The 14289-nt window shown below is 37.5% G+C and overlaps 1 protein-coding gene across 1 annotated transcript in view; it reads left to right on the top strand.

Moving 5' to 3' along the window:
- The window catches only part of MEF2A (myocyte enhancer factor 2A), a 170114-nt gene that overhangs the window by 140329 nt on the left and 15496 nt on the right, over positions 1-14289 (top strand). Inside the window, 4 exon segments of the mRNA XM_030576754.1 lie at positions 6538-6594; positions 6597-6727; positions 9097-9120; positions 13697-13823. Coding sequence (XP_030432614.1) covers positions 6538-6594; positions 6597-6727; positions 9097-9120; positions 13697-13823 — 339 coding nt within the window.

Genomic DNA, 14289 nt, shown 5'->3' with positions numbered 1-14289 from the left:
ATTTCCTTAAGTTACTTAGGCATTTCTGAAGATCCCATCATTATTTTTGAAAGTCTTATCTTTAAAAGTGTAAGTCCTTCCTAAATGATTTTTTCATACACTTCCACTAATGGCAGAGGTGTGTATTAATGGTATGATTAGAGCTAGACTTTCTCTAATCACCAGTGTTTAAGTGTCAGTGATAATACAAAGTATATTTATTTCCACTTTGAGTTGTCCTAATACACCATTCCACAAATGGAGGAAAGCATACACTTCTTAAAAGCAGTGAAATATAAGTATAGATATTTCCCTCTTGATGAGAGCTGAAATTTGTACTGCTTCTATGACTACAGCTTCAGTCTGCCATCTCTGCAATGTTTTTCTTCAAGAGGCTAAGAAATGGTGCGTGTGTGTGTGTGTGTGTGTGTGTTTTAATTACTTTCATTATCTTACTGGAACTGTCTTTATTTGAAATAGCCACATTGATGACATTGACAAGCACTGATTATAGTAATTTTCTTGTTTTTGATACTTAAGCTTTTTGTCTCAGAATATTTTTTTACTTGTATGAAAATATTGAAATATCTTTTTGCCACAGTGCTATTTTGGGTTAGTTGATTTAATGTGGATATTTTTTAAATTCACTTCTGTAGACTGCTTTTTTAGGATATGGACCATGGTATGTCATATTTGTTTGAGGTATAAATATGTGTACATGATTATCTTACCTTGTATTGTTTAGCAGATTGCCTATGATTAACTTCTCCAAACCATATACAAGAAGTAGTTTGGCTTCAGAGAAACTGACAATAAAAGATTAATGACATCAAAGACTATAATTTATGCTTAGAGTAGTAATCAGAACATAGAGTACTTTCCAGCCACGTGTGTTCATTGTTTCAGCTGATGTGATTTATATAGTGAAATATGAGCCTCACTGATCTAAATGAATGTTGGACAGTGCTTGGATCTTGTAGGACAATAAATGAGATTAGTCTGTATTAAGTTTCTGAAGGAATTGGTGTACACTGTTGAATAGGAATTTTGAGCATTTAGTGTTAGTACAGCAAGTACCTCAAAATTAAAACCTGTTTCCTGTCCAAAAAAGCGTGCAGAGTAACATGCATTGGTAGTAATGGTCTGTTACTTTTGCAGTATTTTGAAAGTACTATAGTAATCTGAGTTGAGATAAATGAAAATTTAATAAAACTGCCCCAGTGGAAATCAACTATTGTAGCTCTACATCTTTTTTCCCCTACCATTTTCATTTTTGACTTTATTTTTTAACCAATGATGAATTATTGGATTTGAAAAGATCTGTTGTAGGTGAGACGGAAACAATGCAGTTTTCTTTATACAAAATAAATGGAACATATAGGGTTACTAAAGCTTCAGTTTGCCAAACTGCCAGACAGTTACATCATCCTGTAATCATTATCTGTTTCTGGCTCCTGATCTTCTGCTAAGAAATATTGTTTTTAGCTCCCCTTTCACACCTTACTTATAATTTGATTTTCTTGGGGTACATTGTACTATCTCTAATAGAGCACCTTGTTGGATTCTTAGCAACCAAAGAATCTTTTGCCTAAGTTAAAAATTAGAAATATCTATTCTAAAATACTTCTGCAACTCTGATACAGGGACTTTAATGTCAGTTTTGCACTCTTTACATGCTGTTTATAACAAGCATACAAAACCATTTATCCAGAGGAGTCTGGTTGATACAGACAGATCGATCCATGTATTACATGTGATGGTATTCTGTTGCTTTTTTTTCTTCCCTAAACAAAATACTCTTCTAAACATTTTTATGTTTTGCATATAAAATGGCACAGTGTACTGACAGGCAAAGTGCTTTGAATCCGTCTACCCCAGTGCTGGGTGAGGTACTCCACAGAGAATGCAGTGGTGAGGGGTTTGTTATTTTTGACAGCACCATTAGAAGCATGAAATCTTCTCAAAGGGACTGGCAGAGTCTTGTAAAAGGGCTACAGGAAATGACTGTATTGGGTGTGAAAGAAGAAACAGTCCAGATTTAACACATGAGCTACCAAAATAGTTGAAAACAGAATGCAGGAAGTGGCCTCATAAAATAGGCTATATTATACTATACACTAAAAGGAAAATGGATGAATAATACAAAAGCCCATTGTTTACAATAATAGTGTTGATCCCTCTAAATAGAGATTCAAAAGGATCACAGAAATCTGAAGCATCCCATATCAAATGTTAAATTGCAAATATTAATGCGTGATAAAATACTACTGGTTAATATATAATAAACACAAGCTACAATATACCAAGGAGCTGTTTGAATGTGTAGTATGCTGATATAATCATCTGCAAGTGAAATGGTCGGAGACACAAAGTCATATTTATAGTTCCATGTACTGTTAAAAGGATACTGTCACGTCAAAATCACACTGTTGTCAAATAATTTTTCTTCAGGATTAACCCTATAGAAGACTAAAATTGAATCTGTTTTCAAATCTATTTAATTGTACTCCCAATTAATCTTTTTTTACTGTGTGAAATTTCTCTTTCATGCACATATGGCACAAACAGATTAAATTTGCACAGTCCCCTGTATTATGCTAAATCCATCCCTTACCACTGGGCAAAACGCAAAGCAATCCCGTGACTCATTTGCTGCTGCTGTTTTAACCACTGGCTAGAGTCAAGAACCTCAACCCTTTGCATTCCTGCACTGGTGTTCTGACTGTCAGAGCACCACATCTCTAAACACTCTCCTTCCTTCATTGGGTTATGCTGGGTTTGCATAGATTCTGGTAAAATATATGGAATTGGTCCCCTGGTGTACCTGCTGCTCATCTACGTCAACTTCACCCATTGGGCGCACTGTTTTCTGGTAGTCATAGATTTTGTGCCACAGCAGAATAAAATCAGCCAATTGGTTTGAGGGGGCACACAGAGGTAGTTTAAACTTAGTATATGTTTTAATTTGCAGAGGTACGTATTTGTATAAATATTATACATATTTGATTGTATCATTGTTCTTCCTCTCATTGTATGAGTCTTATTCTTAGACCCAGGTCCTGCCAGCCACTCTATGTGGGCAGATCCCCAAACCATTGCAGAGCCCCATAGAAGTCATTGGGATTCTGTGCAGGTGCAAAGATCCACCTGCTTGAAGCATTTGCAGAGTTGGGACCTGGGATTGTAAACACTTTAGAGAAGGCCCTTCATTTGTTTGTACAACACCTAACGCAGTGGGGCTCTGATTTCGACTGGGACCTTGAGTGTTATTGTAATATAAATGTTAAATAATATTTCTGTTCATGTCCTACTCTGGAAACTGAAGTGCTTTTCCCCACTTACTTTAAATGTGATGCAGTTTTACATCACCTATATATTCAGAGGTGTGTGTGTGTGTATAGCATAAAATATAGATGCATGCTTTGTGTGTGTACGTACATATCTATAATGCTTTATATATATGTCTTTTGATTCATAAATATCAGGTATTGTCAGTGAATTTTAACATTACCACACTACATGTTTCCTAATTTCAAACATGCTTAAAACTTTCACCAAAACTCCATTTCTTGTTTTCCTTTTAGCCATGGTTACTTCACACTTAAGCACCAGGATTGCAGCTCACATCTCCTGCACGTTGGCAGTATCTGCCATTTCCTGCTTCCTTGCAGTGTTCCTAACCAGTTAAAGCAACCATCAGCCGGCCATTCCCTGTAGTAATTTCACATACACAGGGCCGGTGCAACCATTTAGGCAACTAGTGATTGCCTGGGGCACTAGGATTTGGGGGGCGCCATTTTCTTCGGCAGCGACCGTGGCGGCCGGATCTTCGGCCGCCCCGGTCACTGCTGGCATTTAGGCGGAGGGAGCAGGGGCAAGGGAGCGCGGGGGGGGGGGGGAGCGAGGGCGCAAGGTGGAAGTTTCGCCTAGGGCGTGAAACATCCTTGCACCGGCCCTGCACATACAAACTGTTTGGACTTACCTCACTCAGACCTTGCAACAACTGCAACAATCCAACCCTGTTCAACTACAAAAACTCTCCTCCATTCTTCCCCAAGCAACCAACCGTATAGCCATATCCAGTTTCAGACCCCTTCCTCACTTCCAAAAAAACACTCCACCAATTTCACCTAATATCTACTACAAATCCATAGACTTACCTAACAAATTGTCCCACCCCTCCAAAAGCAACCCTAATTTCCCCAATTTGTTTCACCACCCCAGCTGTACTTGCAAGAGAAGCCTACAAATGGTCTTTGTTAACGTAGGGGAGAAAAAGGTATTATTTTCCCTCCCTGGTCTCCCTGGTGAAGCAGTACAATAGTGGCTCTTCTTCCCATGGGAAGATAGAATCAGACTTTTGTCACTATCCCACAGAACCTTTGTAGGAAGATGGTTGAATATGATATTAAATTATTTTTTATTATTGAGCCAAAAAAGGTTTTTTACATTTATTTCAATGCATTTGTAGCCAAACAAGTGATTTTTTCCCCATTTTATTCCTCAAAAACCATTTTTTAAATTTTTAGTGAAAATCTTTTCTATTTTAATTGTTGTTTAGCTGAAAAATCAGTTTGTGGGGAAAAAATATTTTTTTTGTGTCACACCCATAGACATTTTGGGAGAGGAGTCCTCTTGACCCTCTGTAAGCTTGTGATACATGAGGAATGTAAGAGGCTGGTACAGTTCCAGTCATAGACTGTTGGCATAGTAAAAAATCCACCAAAAAGGTGAGAAGGCCACAGTTTGTGCTACTCAGTTTTGGGGTTTCACTGCCCATTTATGCATATGTCTGGATGTTTATGGTTTCTATGTTTGGATTTCCAAGTTCCAGCAATATTTTATTTATTTTATTTAAAAATAATTTCATAAAGTTTCACACACTTTTATTAAAAAAAAAAAGTTATCAATAAGATATTAAGATTATATAAATGTTAAGGACTTTTGGTTATTTGATTACCATATAAGAGCCTGTTGTTTTTCCACAGTTAAAGATAAATAAAATTGCTAGCATACTGTACACGTTTACTGTATAATGCATCACTGTCAATCACTTAGACATTGTGTCATGCTGTCCTGTTAATACACTTCATTGTTCTTCACAGGTGCTTGGAGTTTTGCTTAAGAGAAAGAAATGTGAAACTATCAATTTTCTTATTTTAAATGCCTTTAAATTAACATGTACTTACTGTAATAAAATGGAATTGGGCACAGGGGCCTATTCAAATTAGAATGATAATATAATATTCATGCCAGTAAGGTGCTACAGGCTATAAAAAGAAAATTTCACACACAGTAAACTTTTGGGTAATAGACCTGACACTGAATTGTGACTATAAAGAGCACTTTCAGAACTGGAATGTTAGTATAAACATAATTTATTATAAATTGTATTTATTTATACATATACTGGTTCTGTAGTGTGAACCACACAGTTCACTTCCCCTGTTGTAAATTTTTCTCATTTGCAGCTTAATATATTTTTTCATTAATGGATGAATAAAATCTGTGTTTTCTGAGGACCATTGCTATAAATTTGGGAACATTATTCAGATGAAATCTTCAAAAAGGTTGCCTGAAAATATATATTGCAGTTAGCATGATAGGCACTTGGCTGGTTTGTTGATGAATGTTATAGGAAAACAATTAGAAATGCTTCAACTGTTAGTTGTCTCAAAATTTGGTATTCCTTGTTTCAGTGACTTGTTTGAATATAGCTTAAGGTCTGAATCCTTTGTGATACTGATCACTCTCCATTCTCATTCACCTCAAGTGGGAACAGTCAACACCTCATAGGTAATGATCTGTACATAGTCTAGTGGGCGAGAGAGAGAGTCTAGAGGCTAAGGTGCTTTTAAGGAAATGGGCTTGTTTCAAGGTTCTCATCTTCCTAGTTGGAGAAATACTGAATAAAAGTACCTTATCGGAGTCCTACTATCTTACCAGAAAGTGTTCTCTGCTAAAATAATGTATTTTCAAAGGTGATGAGCAAATTGGAAAACGTAGAGCTACAATTTAAAGGCTTGTTAATTGAGATACTGAAAATATCTTTTATGCAGGGTAAGGTACACTTGTTTAATTTTTACGAAAGAATCTCAAAAGAGTTTGTAGGCTGTTTTTAAAAAATCCTTATAAGCAACAGCACACTGTAATTCATGTTCTGCCTGGGGTGTGTGGGTGGGCTGTATGTATGTAGGACCACTTGTTAGATACTGTTTTGTTGCTACAGCAGCTTAGAGGAACTTCAAAGGATAAATTAATGAACAAATGGCTTTAATGCACTTTCCTTACAGTGTGCACTCCTCAGCATTTAAGCTGCCACAACACACCCTGAGGTGGCACCAGCATTACATATTGATCTTTGGTGAAAGATATTTGCTTTTTCTGTTCTACAATGTAGGATGTAGCTTAATTATTCCTAAAAGGATTAGACTCTTGTGAAATATTTGCAACTGAAACTTTTGTCTAAAAATAATGTGGAGTTTGTACATTTGCACTATGGATTTACACTGCTTGTGCTCAGTCTTAACGTGCATTTCGTTATATTTCCTACTTTAGGAAATGGATTTATTAACTCTCGAGCTTCACCAAGCCTGCTAGGAACCACTGGTGGTGGGATGGATTAGGCAAAGTTTATGCCTACAAGTCTCCGCCTCCACCCGGAGGAGGCAATCTTGGAATGAACAGTCGCAAACCAGACCTTCGTGTTGTCATCCCACCTTCCAGCAAGGGCATGATGCCTCCATTGGTAAGTTGGGCCATTCATTCTATAGTATACAATATACAGTATGCCCAAGGGGTGCAAAAGGAGTGCTGCTGAAAGCAAAACTCTAATATGTGTTCATTTGCACTCACACAAATGATCTCAGGCATTATGTAGATGGCATCCTAGAAACACCCCAGTAGTAGGAGACTTTACTGATAAAAGAACACAACTTAACTGCAGATTGCCATCTTGGACAGTGTTAGCAGAAAAAAAAGAGGGAGAAGATATTCTTTCTTTCACTGAATTAATAAATACAGAATAATGAGCGGACCTAGTTTGGGTTATTTACCTTGCTATGTGGGAGACTTTGGTTTGGTTTCTTGTCCTGATTGCAATCTTCCTCCATTGCTAGGACTGAGGGTTTTAGTGGTTTGGTTTCTGGGGGTGAGGGACAAGTTTATTGTACCACTCAGCAGTGGCAACTTTTGCTGATTACTGAGCTGTGTTGAGGGGCCTCAATGTAAAGTTCTGTCCGGTTCTCCCAGGTTGCAGTGTTGGTGAGTTGTGACATGTGGCTCAGAAAAAAATGATTATGTGGAAGGAACCTTCATTTTGTTTAGCGAGTTAGTACAATAGCCATTCACTCCCCATATTTGGAGTTAAAATCTTGAATGAGGACACAAGAATGAATGGTGGTCTCATCGTTTCTGCATCTCACAAAACCATTATGCCTTTCAGCACATCAGCAATGTTTGTTCAACCTACCTCTGGATATAGCAGAGGATATTGCAGGTCAGACCTGGAGTTGGCATGGCTCCCTCAGGAAGTCTTATCCCGCTTCTACTTCAGCCTTGTGTGGCTGAAGTTATTGATATTAGTCTCTCTATTTTATGTGCAAACTCATAATCATTTAAGTACCGTATATCCTTGTTCATAAGCCAAATATTTTTTGGTAAAAAAGTGACGCTTATAAACGGGTTTACACCAAAAGTTGATGATTTTAAACTCTATGGAATCAGTGAATTGAATACCCAATACAGGGATTGGGAACCTTTGGCACGCAGCCCACCAGGGTAAGCACCCTGGTGGGCCAGGCTGGTTTGTTTACCTGCCCCATCCACAAGTTCGGCCGATCACGGCTCCCACTGGCCGCAGTTCGCTGCTCCAGGCCAATGGGGGCAGCAGGAAGTGGCGACCAGCAGATCCCTCAGCCTGTGCAGCTTTCCACCGTGGGCCAAAGGTTGCTGATTCCTGATCTAATACATTGTAGTTTTGTTTACCTGGAGCATCTGCAGGCCTGGAGCCCTTCAGCTCCCTGTGGCTGGGAACAGTGAACCGTGGCCACAGGGAGCTGAGGGGCTCCAGGCCTGCAGACGCTCCAAGTGAACAAAACATCCTGACCCACCAGCAGCTTACCCTGATGGGCTGGGAGCCAAAGGTTTCCAACCCCTGAAATATAGGATCAGCTTATGAAAGGGTCATACAGTTTTTGCTATTATTACCTATCCATTTTGGGGGGTCAGCTTATAAACGAATGTGCTAATGAATGAGTACATATGGTATACATATTCAGTTTATGAATCCTCCCCTATATGGAAGTAGCCAAAAGGAGTATAGGATGTAAACAGTATAAGCATTCTTTATGCAATATTTACTCATTTATTTTTAAGATTCCACAAGTGTTTACATTTGCTATTGATGGTAGAGCTAAATCACACAAAATCAACGTAAGTAGTCAGAGTCCTAATTAAAGAAGTTCTTTAACACCTTTATTAAAAAGTTTGAGGTTTTTCTAAAAATGCACAAATTATAGAGCACATTCATAAAGAAATATATTGCTAATTCTTAATGTGAAACTTATGCTTTAAATTATTTTGAAAAATGAATACGGGGAAAATATTTTAAAAAGCAATTTTAATGTTCTCCGCCTTAAATTCTCTCTCTCTCTCTTTCTGTTCTGGTGGAGAGAGGAGAGAAGTAAAGAGTAGAGATGCCTAGATGTCATGGTTGATTGGTGCCTATGCAGTTGACTTTCATCTGATCAGTTCAACCATAATGGAACCCATGTGCACCTGTGTCCATATATGATGTCTGTGAATACTTGTGCCCTTGCTCTTGCTAGTCAGCCAATGCTAATTTTCAGAGCATCTGTAAACACCCTTTTGTAGTTGTGAACACAACTTTGGCCACCGTATTATTCCTGCATCAAAATACTCTTTTTATTTATTGACCCAAAGTATATACAGTAAGTATATAATCACATACTTTGTAACATTTGCATAATAGCATGATAAATTCAAAATATTAACAAACCAATAAAATCCTGAAGCACAAATATGACTTTTTATTTTATTTTTGAAAGCAATGCTTTTCTTAGTAACTGTATTATCCCTCTTGTTTGCTGAATACAGTCGGAGGAGGATGAATTGGAGTTGGTGAGTTTGGGTTCCTGCTTGATGAGTGAAGAAAGCTTAAGTCATACTACATTATACCAATGTTTCCCTTTGTGGCAGAGAAAATGTACTTGTTTTATCCAAATAAAAAACCCACAAATTGAAAAGTGCAAATACAACCAAAGTCTAGCCTTCTCCATTTATAACTTTTATGAAACAGTTTTTTTCATTTTTCTTAGAGGGAACATTGGAACAGAGCTTACTCAGTAACTGTCCATGCACACAGGGTACTTGTTCTGATGGGGTAGAGTGCCAAATGCCTTATATAGTCCCCAAAATTATTGAAATATTTTAGAAAATTACTTCACTCCTGAAGTTCATCAAATTATACACACGCTGTGTGTTATTTCTCCTCCTTTCACTGAGATTACATCATTGCTGGTGAGGTCACCTTTTACAGAGTTTGGATATAGTTCATGCTTTACAAGATGATTAAACCACAAAGGATGGTTCCCTGTTACTACAAGGAATATGGAATTGCAAACTAATTATTTACCTTTTTCACTGGAAAGATGTTCTGTTTTTTGAAAGGAAATTTGTTTTTCAGAAAACATGATATCTTTTGGTGTTCACTGTGGAAAATAATGTAAGACAAAAAATAACTTGACTCATGAGAGTTCTAGATTATTTTTCCAAGCAATATGCAATGTTTTAGGTGTTATAGCACAACAGTAATTGCCAGAAAATTCTGCATCAGAGTACAGTTGTAGATCAGCTTCAAGATCTTTATATCTTTATTTGATTTATTTGCACATGGACTTGTTGCTAATATAAGGCTCTAATTGCATGAAAGCATGAAAATTGCAGTAGTTTCTTTATATTTTAAGTTGGTGAATGCATGCTGTTGGATGATATTTTATCTATATTGTTTTCCTAAATTTGAACTGGAAAAAAATTAGCTTTTGAAAATGAATACTTGAAGCTATCCAAAAAATTTGGTGGTTACAGGATAAGTTTAAATGTTGTTCTAATTAACAGCTATTCATTTGTTACTTTTTTGTCAATGTTGTAGAAAAGCATATTTTTCAATACAGAGAAATATGGGATTTAATTTAATCCATAAAATCATTAACCAAGTCATTATATACATCTCAGTGATTATAAGTCTTAAGCACATCTATAATGAAAGTGATTTTGAGTATGTTCTTTAACTCTTAGAATTGCCATGTTCTTCTTCTTATATAAGTTGTTTGGAATCTACATGTAGTATTCTGGAATATGAATAATGTAGAAAGAGCTTGCCCTCTAGTGGTTATAAAAAATTCGATATGCCTATATAAACCTATTCAAACAACTGGAAAAAGCAAAATCTTCCTCAAACAAGACACTTTAAATTAGCAAATAAAGGACCCTGGGAATGCTACTTTATTCATTATATGGATTATAATGCGTTCTGAAATACAGTTCCATATCCTAGCAGTAAACATTAAATTCTACATGACCAGAATCGAACACATTTACTAGATGGAAGGCAGAAGGGCTAGAGACCCTAGTTTATAGACTAATATAACTGTAACTCTCTCCTTCCATTATCTCCATCAAATTATCCCCATCCAAAAATAAGGTTCTGAAAAATTTTATGACTGTCTGTAAAGCTTGGAATCCATAACTAAGACAAAAAGTAAAATTTGTCAGCAATCTTAAATTTCCAAATCAAGTGCCCAGGTATAAATTGCCTCTGAAAATAGCCCCAAATATCCTCAAAAACTCCCCTCGGGATATCCTTGAAGGTAATAAAGGTAATAATTGGAGATATACCAGTCTCCTAGAACTGGAAGGGACCTTGAAAGGTCATTGAGTCCAGTCCCTTGCCTTCACTAGCAGGACCAATTTTTGCCCCAGATCCCTAAGTGGCCCCCTCAAGGATTGAACTCACAACCCTGGGTTTAGCAGGCCAATGCTCAAACCACTGAGCTATCCCTCCCCCCTAGATAGTTTCCTAGTAGATGTCTCTAACTTTTTCATTATGTCAGGGGTCTCCATCATGGTACCCGTGGGTGCCATGGCGCCTACCGGGGCATCTAAGTGTGCCTGCGTACTGGCCAGCAGAGGAGCATCGGCCGAAATGCTGCTGACAAGCTGCGTCATCCAGAGGCGTTGCCACTGAAATGCCACCGATTTTTGGCGGCATTTCGGCGGCAACACTCTGGATTGACTCTGCTTGTTAGCGGCATTTCGGTGGCGACGCCTATTGATGTTGCCGCTTGTTGGCGGAATTTCGGCAGATGCTCGTCCTCCCCCCACGGTCATCCATGGCTCATCGTCTGGTACCCGCCAGACAAAAAGGTTAGGGACCACTGCATTACGTAATAGTCCCAACTTTACAGGTTGTTATCCAAGAAACCTCTGGGAAAAGGTCTGTTTTCTACAGACACAAAAATCTGGTCTAATAACATATCTTCATAAAAGATAAACCCAGTCTCTTACCGTAACAAAGATGGATTTCAAAAGCACTTAAGTGACATACAAACACAAATCTCAGTGAAAATTAATGGGGTTTGCCCTCAAGTCCATTTAAGTGCTTTGAAAATTCCACCCTGAACCTACAGTATGTCCCTGCTAACACAAACAACATAAATCCCTAGAGGAGTAGTTACTAGACTCTTAGTCAGCTGTCTCTAAGGTTCAGACACAATAGCATTCTCACACATGATTAAACTTATTTGAACAGAGTTGTTCCTATAAGCAATGAAGGAAGAAAAGGTTTTTGAACAGGAGACAAGTTTGATCCTTCTTACTAGGCTGGGCAAAATGATATGCCAGCAATGATTTCATACATTGAGTATCCACTATTATTATATACCTATGCTGTCAGTCTCCATCATCACTACTAATGGTATAAGTTTCATCTTTGAATGCCACCTTTTCTTTATCTTTTTAAACATCACACTAAAATCCCAGAGTTTGATCAGATACTGTAAATTCTGAAGCATTAACATAATGCCCTTGGACTGTAAGCTTTCCCTGTGTTTTTGTGTTTAAAGTAATCAGAATGGCTAGTAGAAGAATATAGTATATTTAAAATGGTAGCTATAGCGTGCCTTCTACTCTCTTAAACTGTCAGCTACAGTGTCCAGGTTGGTAGCCCTCTAATCAGCCCTCTTGATTTTGATCTGCAGAGTTGCATAAACACAGCACTGCCTGTTTGTTCCATTCTTGTGAAAACAAGAATCATGTATATTTCTATAATGTGTGTTCTCTCAAGAACAGAGTGGAGAAGAAAATCAGAGAATCGGGATAGTGAATACCCATATGCCACCCTTGGTCAGAAGAAAACAAAGGGGGGAGGGTAGTGCTTTTGTTGGTTGGCAGGTGCTCGGCTAAGAAGTTGTGAAGCTGCTGTTCTGGGAGCAAATGAATATAATTTTTAAATCTGGGAGTATTACTTATTTTTCTTTAAAAAGCTAAACTTAGGTCTGTTACCTTAAATATTCCATTTAAATTGAGTACATGATGGCAAGGGAGAAGGGTGTTCAAATTCCTTAGGAAAGTTAGGAATAAATCTTCCTTTTTTGAAAAGAAAAACAACAACATGGCCTATTCCTGTCACATTCTGTGTTGACTTGGTTATTTAAAAAAAAAAAAAAAATTAAGGCTTCCTTGATAAAGAATATGGCATGCCAGTGATAGAGTGGCCTTGTTTTCTAAAAGGCATCCATCACAATGTTTAAGTAAAGACTTTTTGTATCAAATGTTTAGTATGGCAAATAGTTTTTAACTGCCTAATCTAAATTAGGTGTTCGTTGCTAATTTTAGTTCAAGACTGTGGCACATAAAGTATTATTAAGATTGCCATAGAAGTTATTCACTTACAAATGGCAGGATAGTCAGAGCTTCTACAGTTTTGAAGCTTAACTAATTTTCATATCAGAAGGCACAACCGTTTTTTGTTAACACAAAAGGCATGTGCTTTGAAATATATGTGCAGTCTAATGAGTTCCCACAACCAGGGAACCACAATATTATTCTACCACTAAAGTCTTGGTTACCATTGAAGATTTAAGGGAACTCTCCCCTGTTGCTTCTAGGATAGGTGCAACCACACCTGTGGCAAGCAACAGTGGGAGCTCTAGGGTAATTTTCAAAAGCACCTGAAAGTGTCATTTTCAAATGTGGCTTCGGCACTTAGTATTCAACCAAAAGTCAGTGGGACTAAGTATAAGTCTCTTTTGAAAATGGGACTTACCCTCCTAGATCACTCCAGGCAGGGGCTTTTGAAAATTGTACACTCTAAAGGAGTGCATTTTCCTCTAAGTGCTATCACATTATTCAGATTGACATTAATGAAAGCTGCATGCACAACAAGAGAATATACCCATAAGTCTAATGCATTAACTATACTCCTTTAAATTAGTCTAAAACAAAATTAGTTTTTGGCCCTTTAAATGTTTTGTAGAAGAAAATCCACAACCATGAAAAAAAGGAGATGCTTTTCTCATCCCCAAAATAATGTGAAAAGAGACACGTAATTTAATGTTACTTTTACATTAACACATTCTATTTATTGTTGTAATTGACTTCCACAAGGCATGTTTTTTTTCTGTTTAATCATTTACAGAATACCCAAAGGATAAGCAGTTCTCAGTCTACACAGCCTCTTGCTACCCCTGTGGTGTCTGTGACAACTCCAAGCTTGCCTCCACAGGGACTGGTGTATTCAGCCATGCCTACCACCTACAACACTGGTAAGTGTCATTTTTTTCTTTTTAACTTACTATTTACCTGATAAGTGCAGCTAAGGCTTTCATGATTCTGAATCTGAGAAGGTTTACATGTTTTAGACCCTTTATCTTACTTGAATATTTAATTTAGGTGAGGGCTCTTTCTTACTAGTTGAAAATTAGCCTTTAGTTTGTGAGAGGCGTTACTGATACAGAAACATACATCAGAGAGTAGTTTTTGGAAGAGACTTTGGTATTTGGATGTCAGTTATACATGACTGAACACAGCAAGAGACTGAAATGAAATGTGATGTCATTTGATGTCAGTAGTGCCTGGCCTGTTCAGTCTAAGGGCTGAAATATTATTTCCAAAACGTCAACAGGCAACAATCAATACTTTAGAGCATAGAGTCAGTTCTGTTCCATTTCCTCTGCTCCTTTCAGGCCATGTATATGGACTAGAAACTATTCGATTGTCTTGTGAGCCTAG

This window comes from Gopherus evgoodei, chromosome 10, assembly GCF_007399415.2.
Source record: "Gopherus evgoodei ecotype Sinaloan lineage chromosome 10, rGopEvg1_v1.p, whole genome shotgun sequence".
In the NCBI taxonomy this organism is placed as follows: domain Eukaryota; kingdom Metazoa; phylum Chordata; order Testudines; family Testudinidae; genus Gopherus; species Gopherus evgoodei.
Note: the sequence above shows the minus strand (reverse complement) of the source record. Positions and strands in the feature narration are given on the sequence as shown.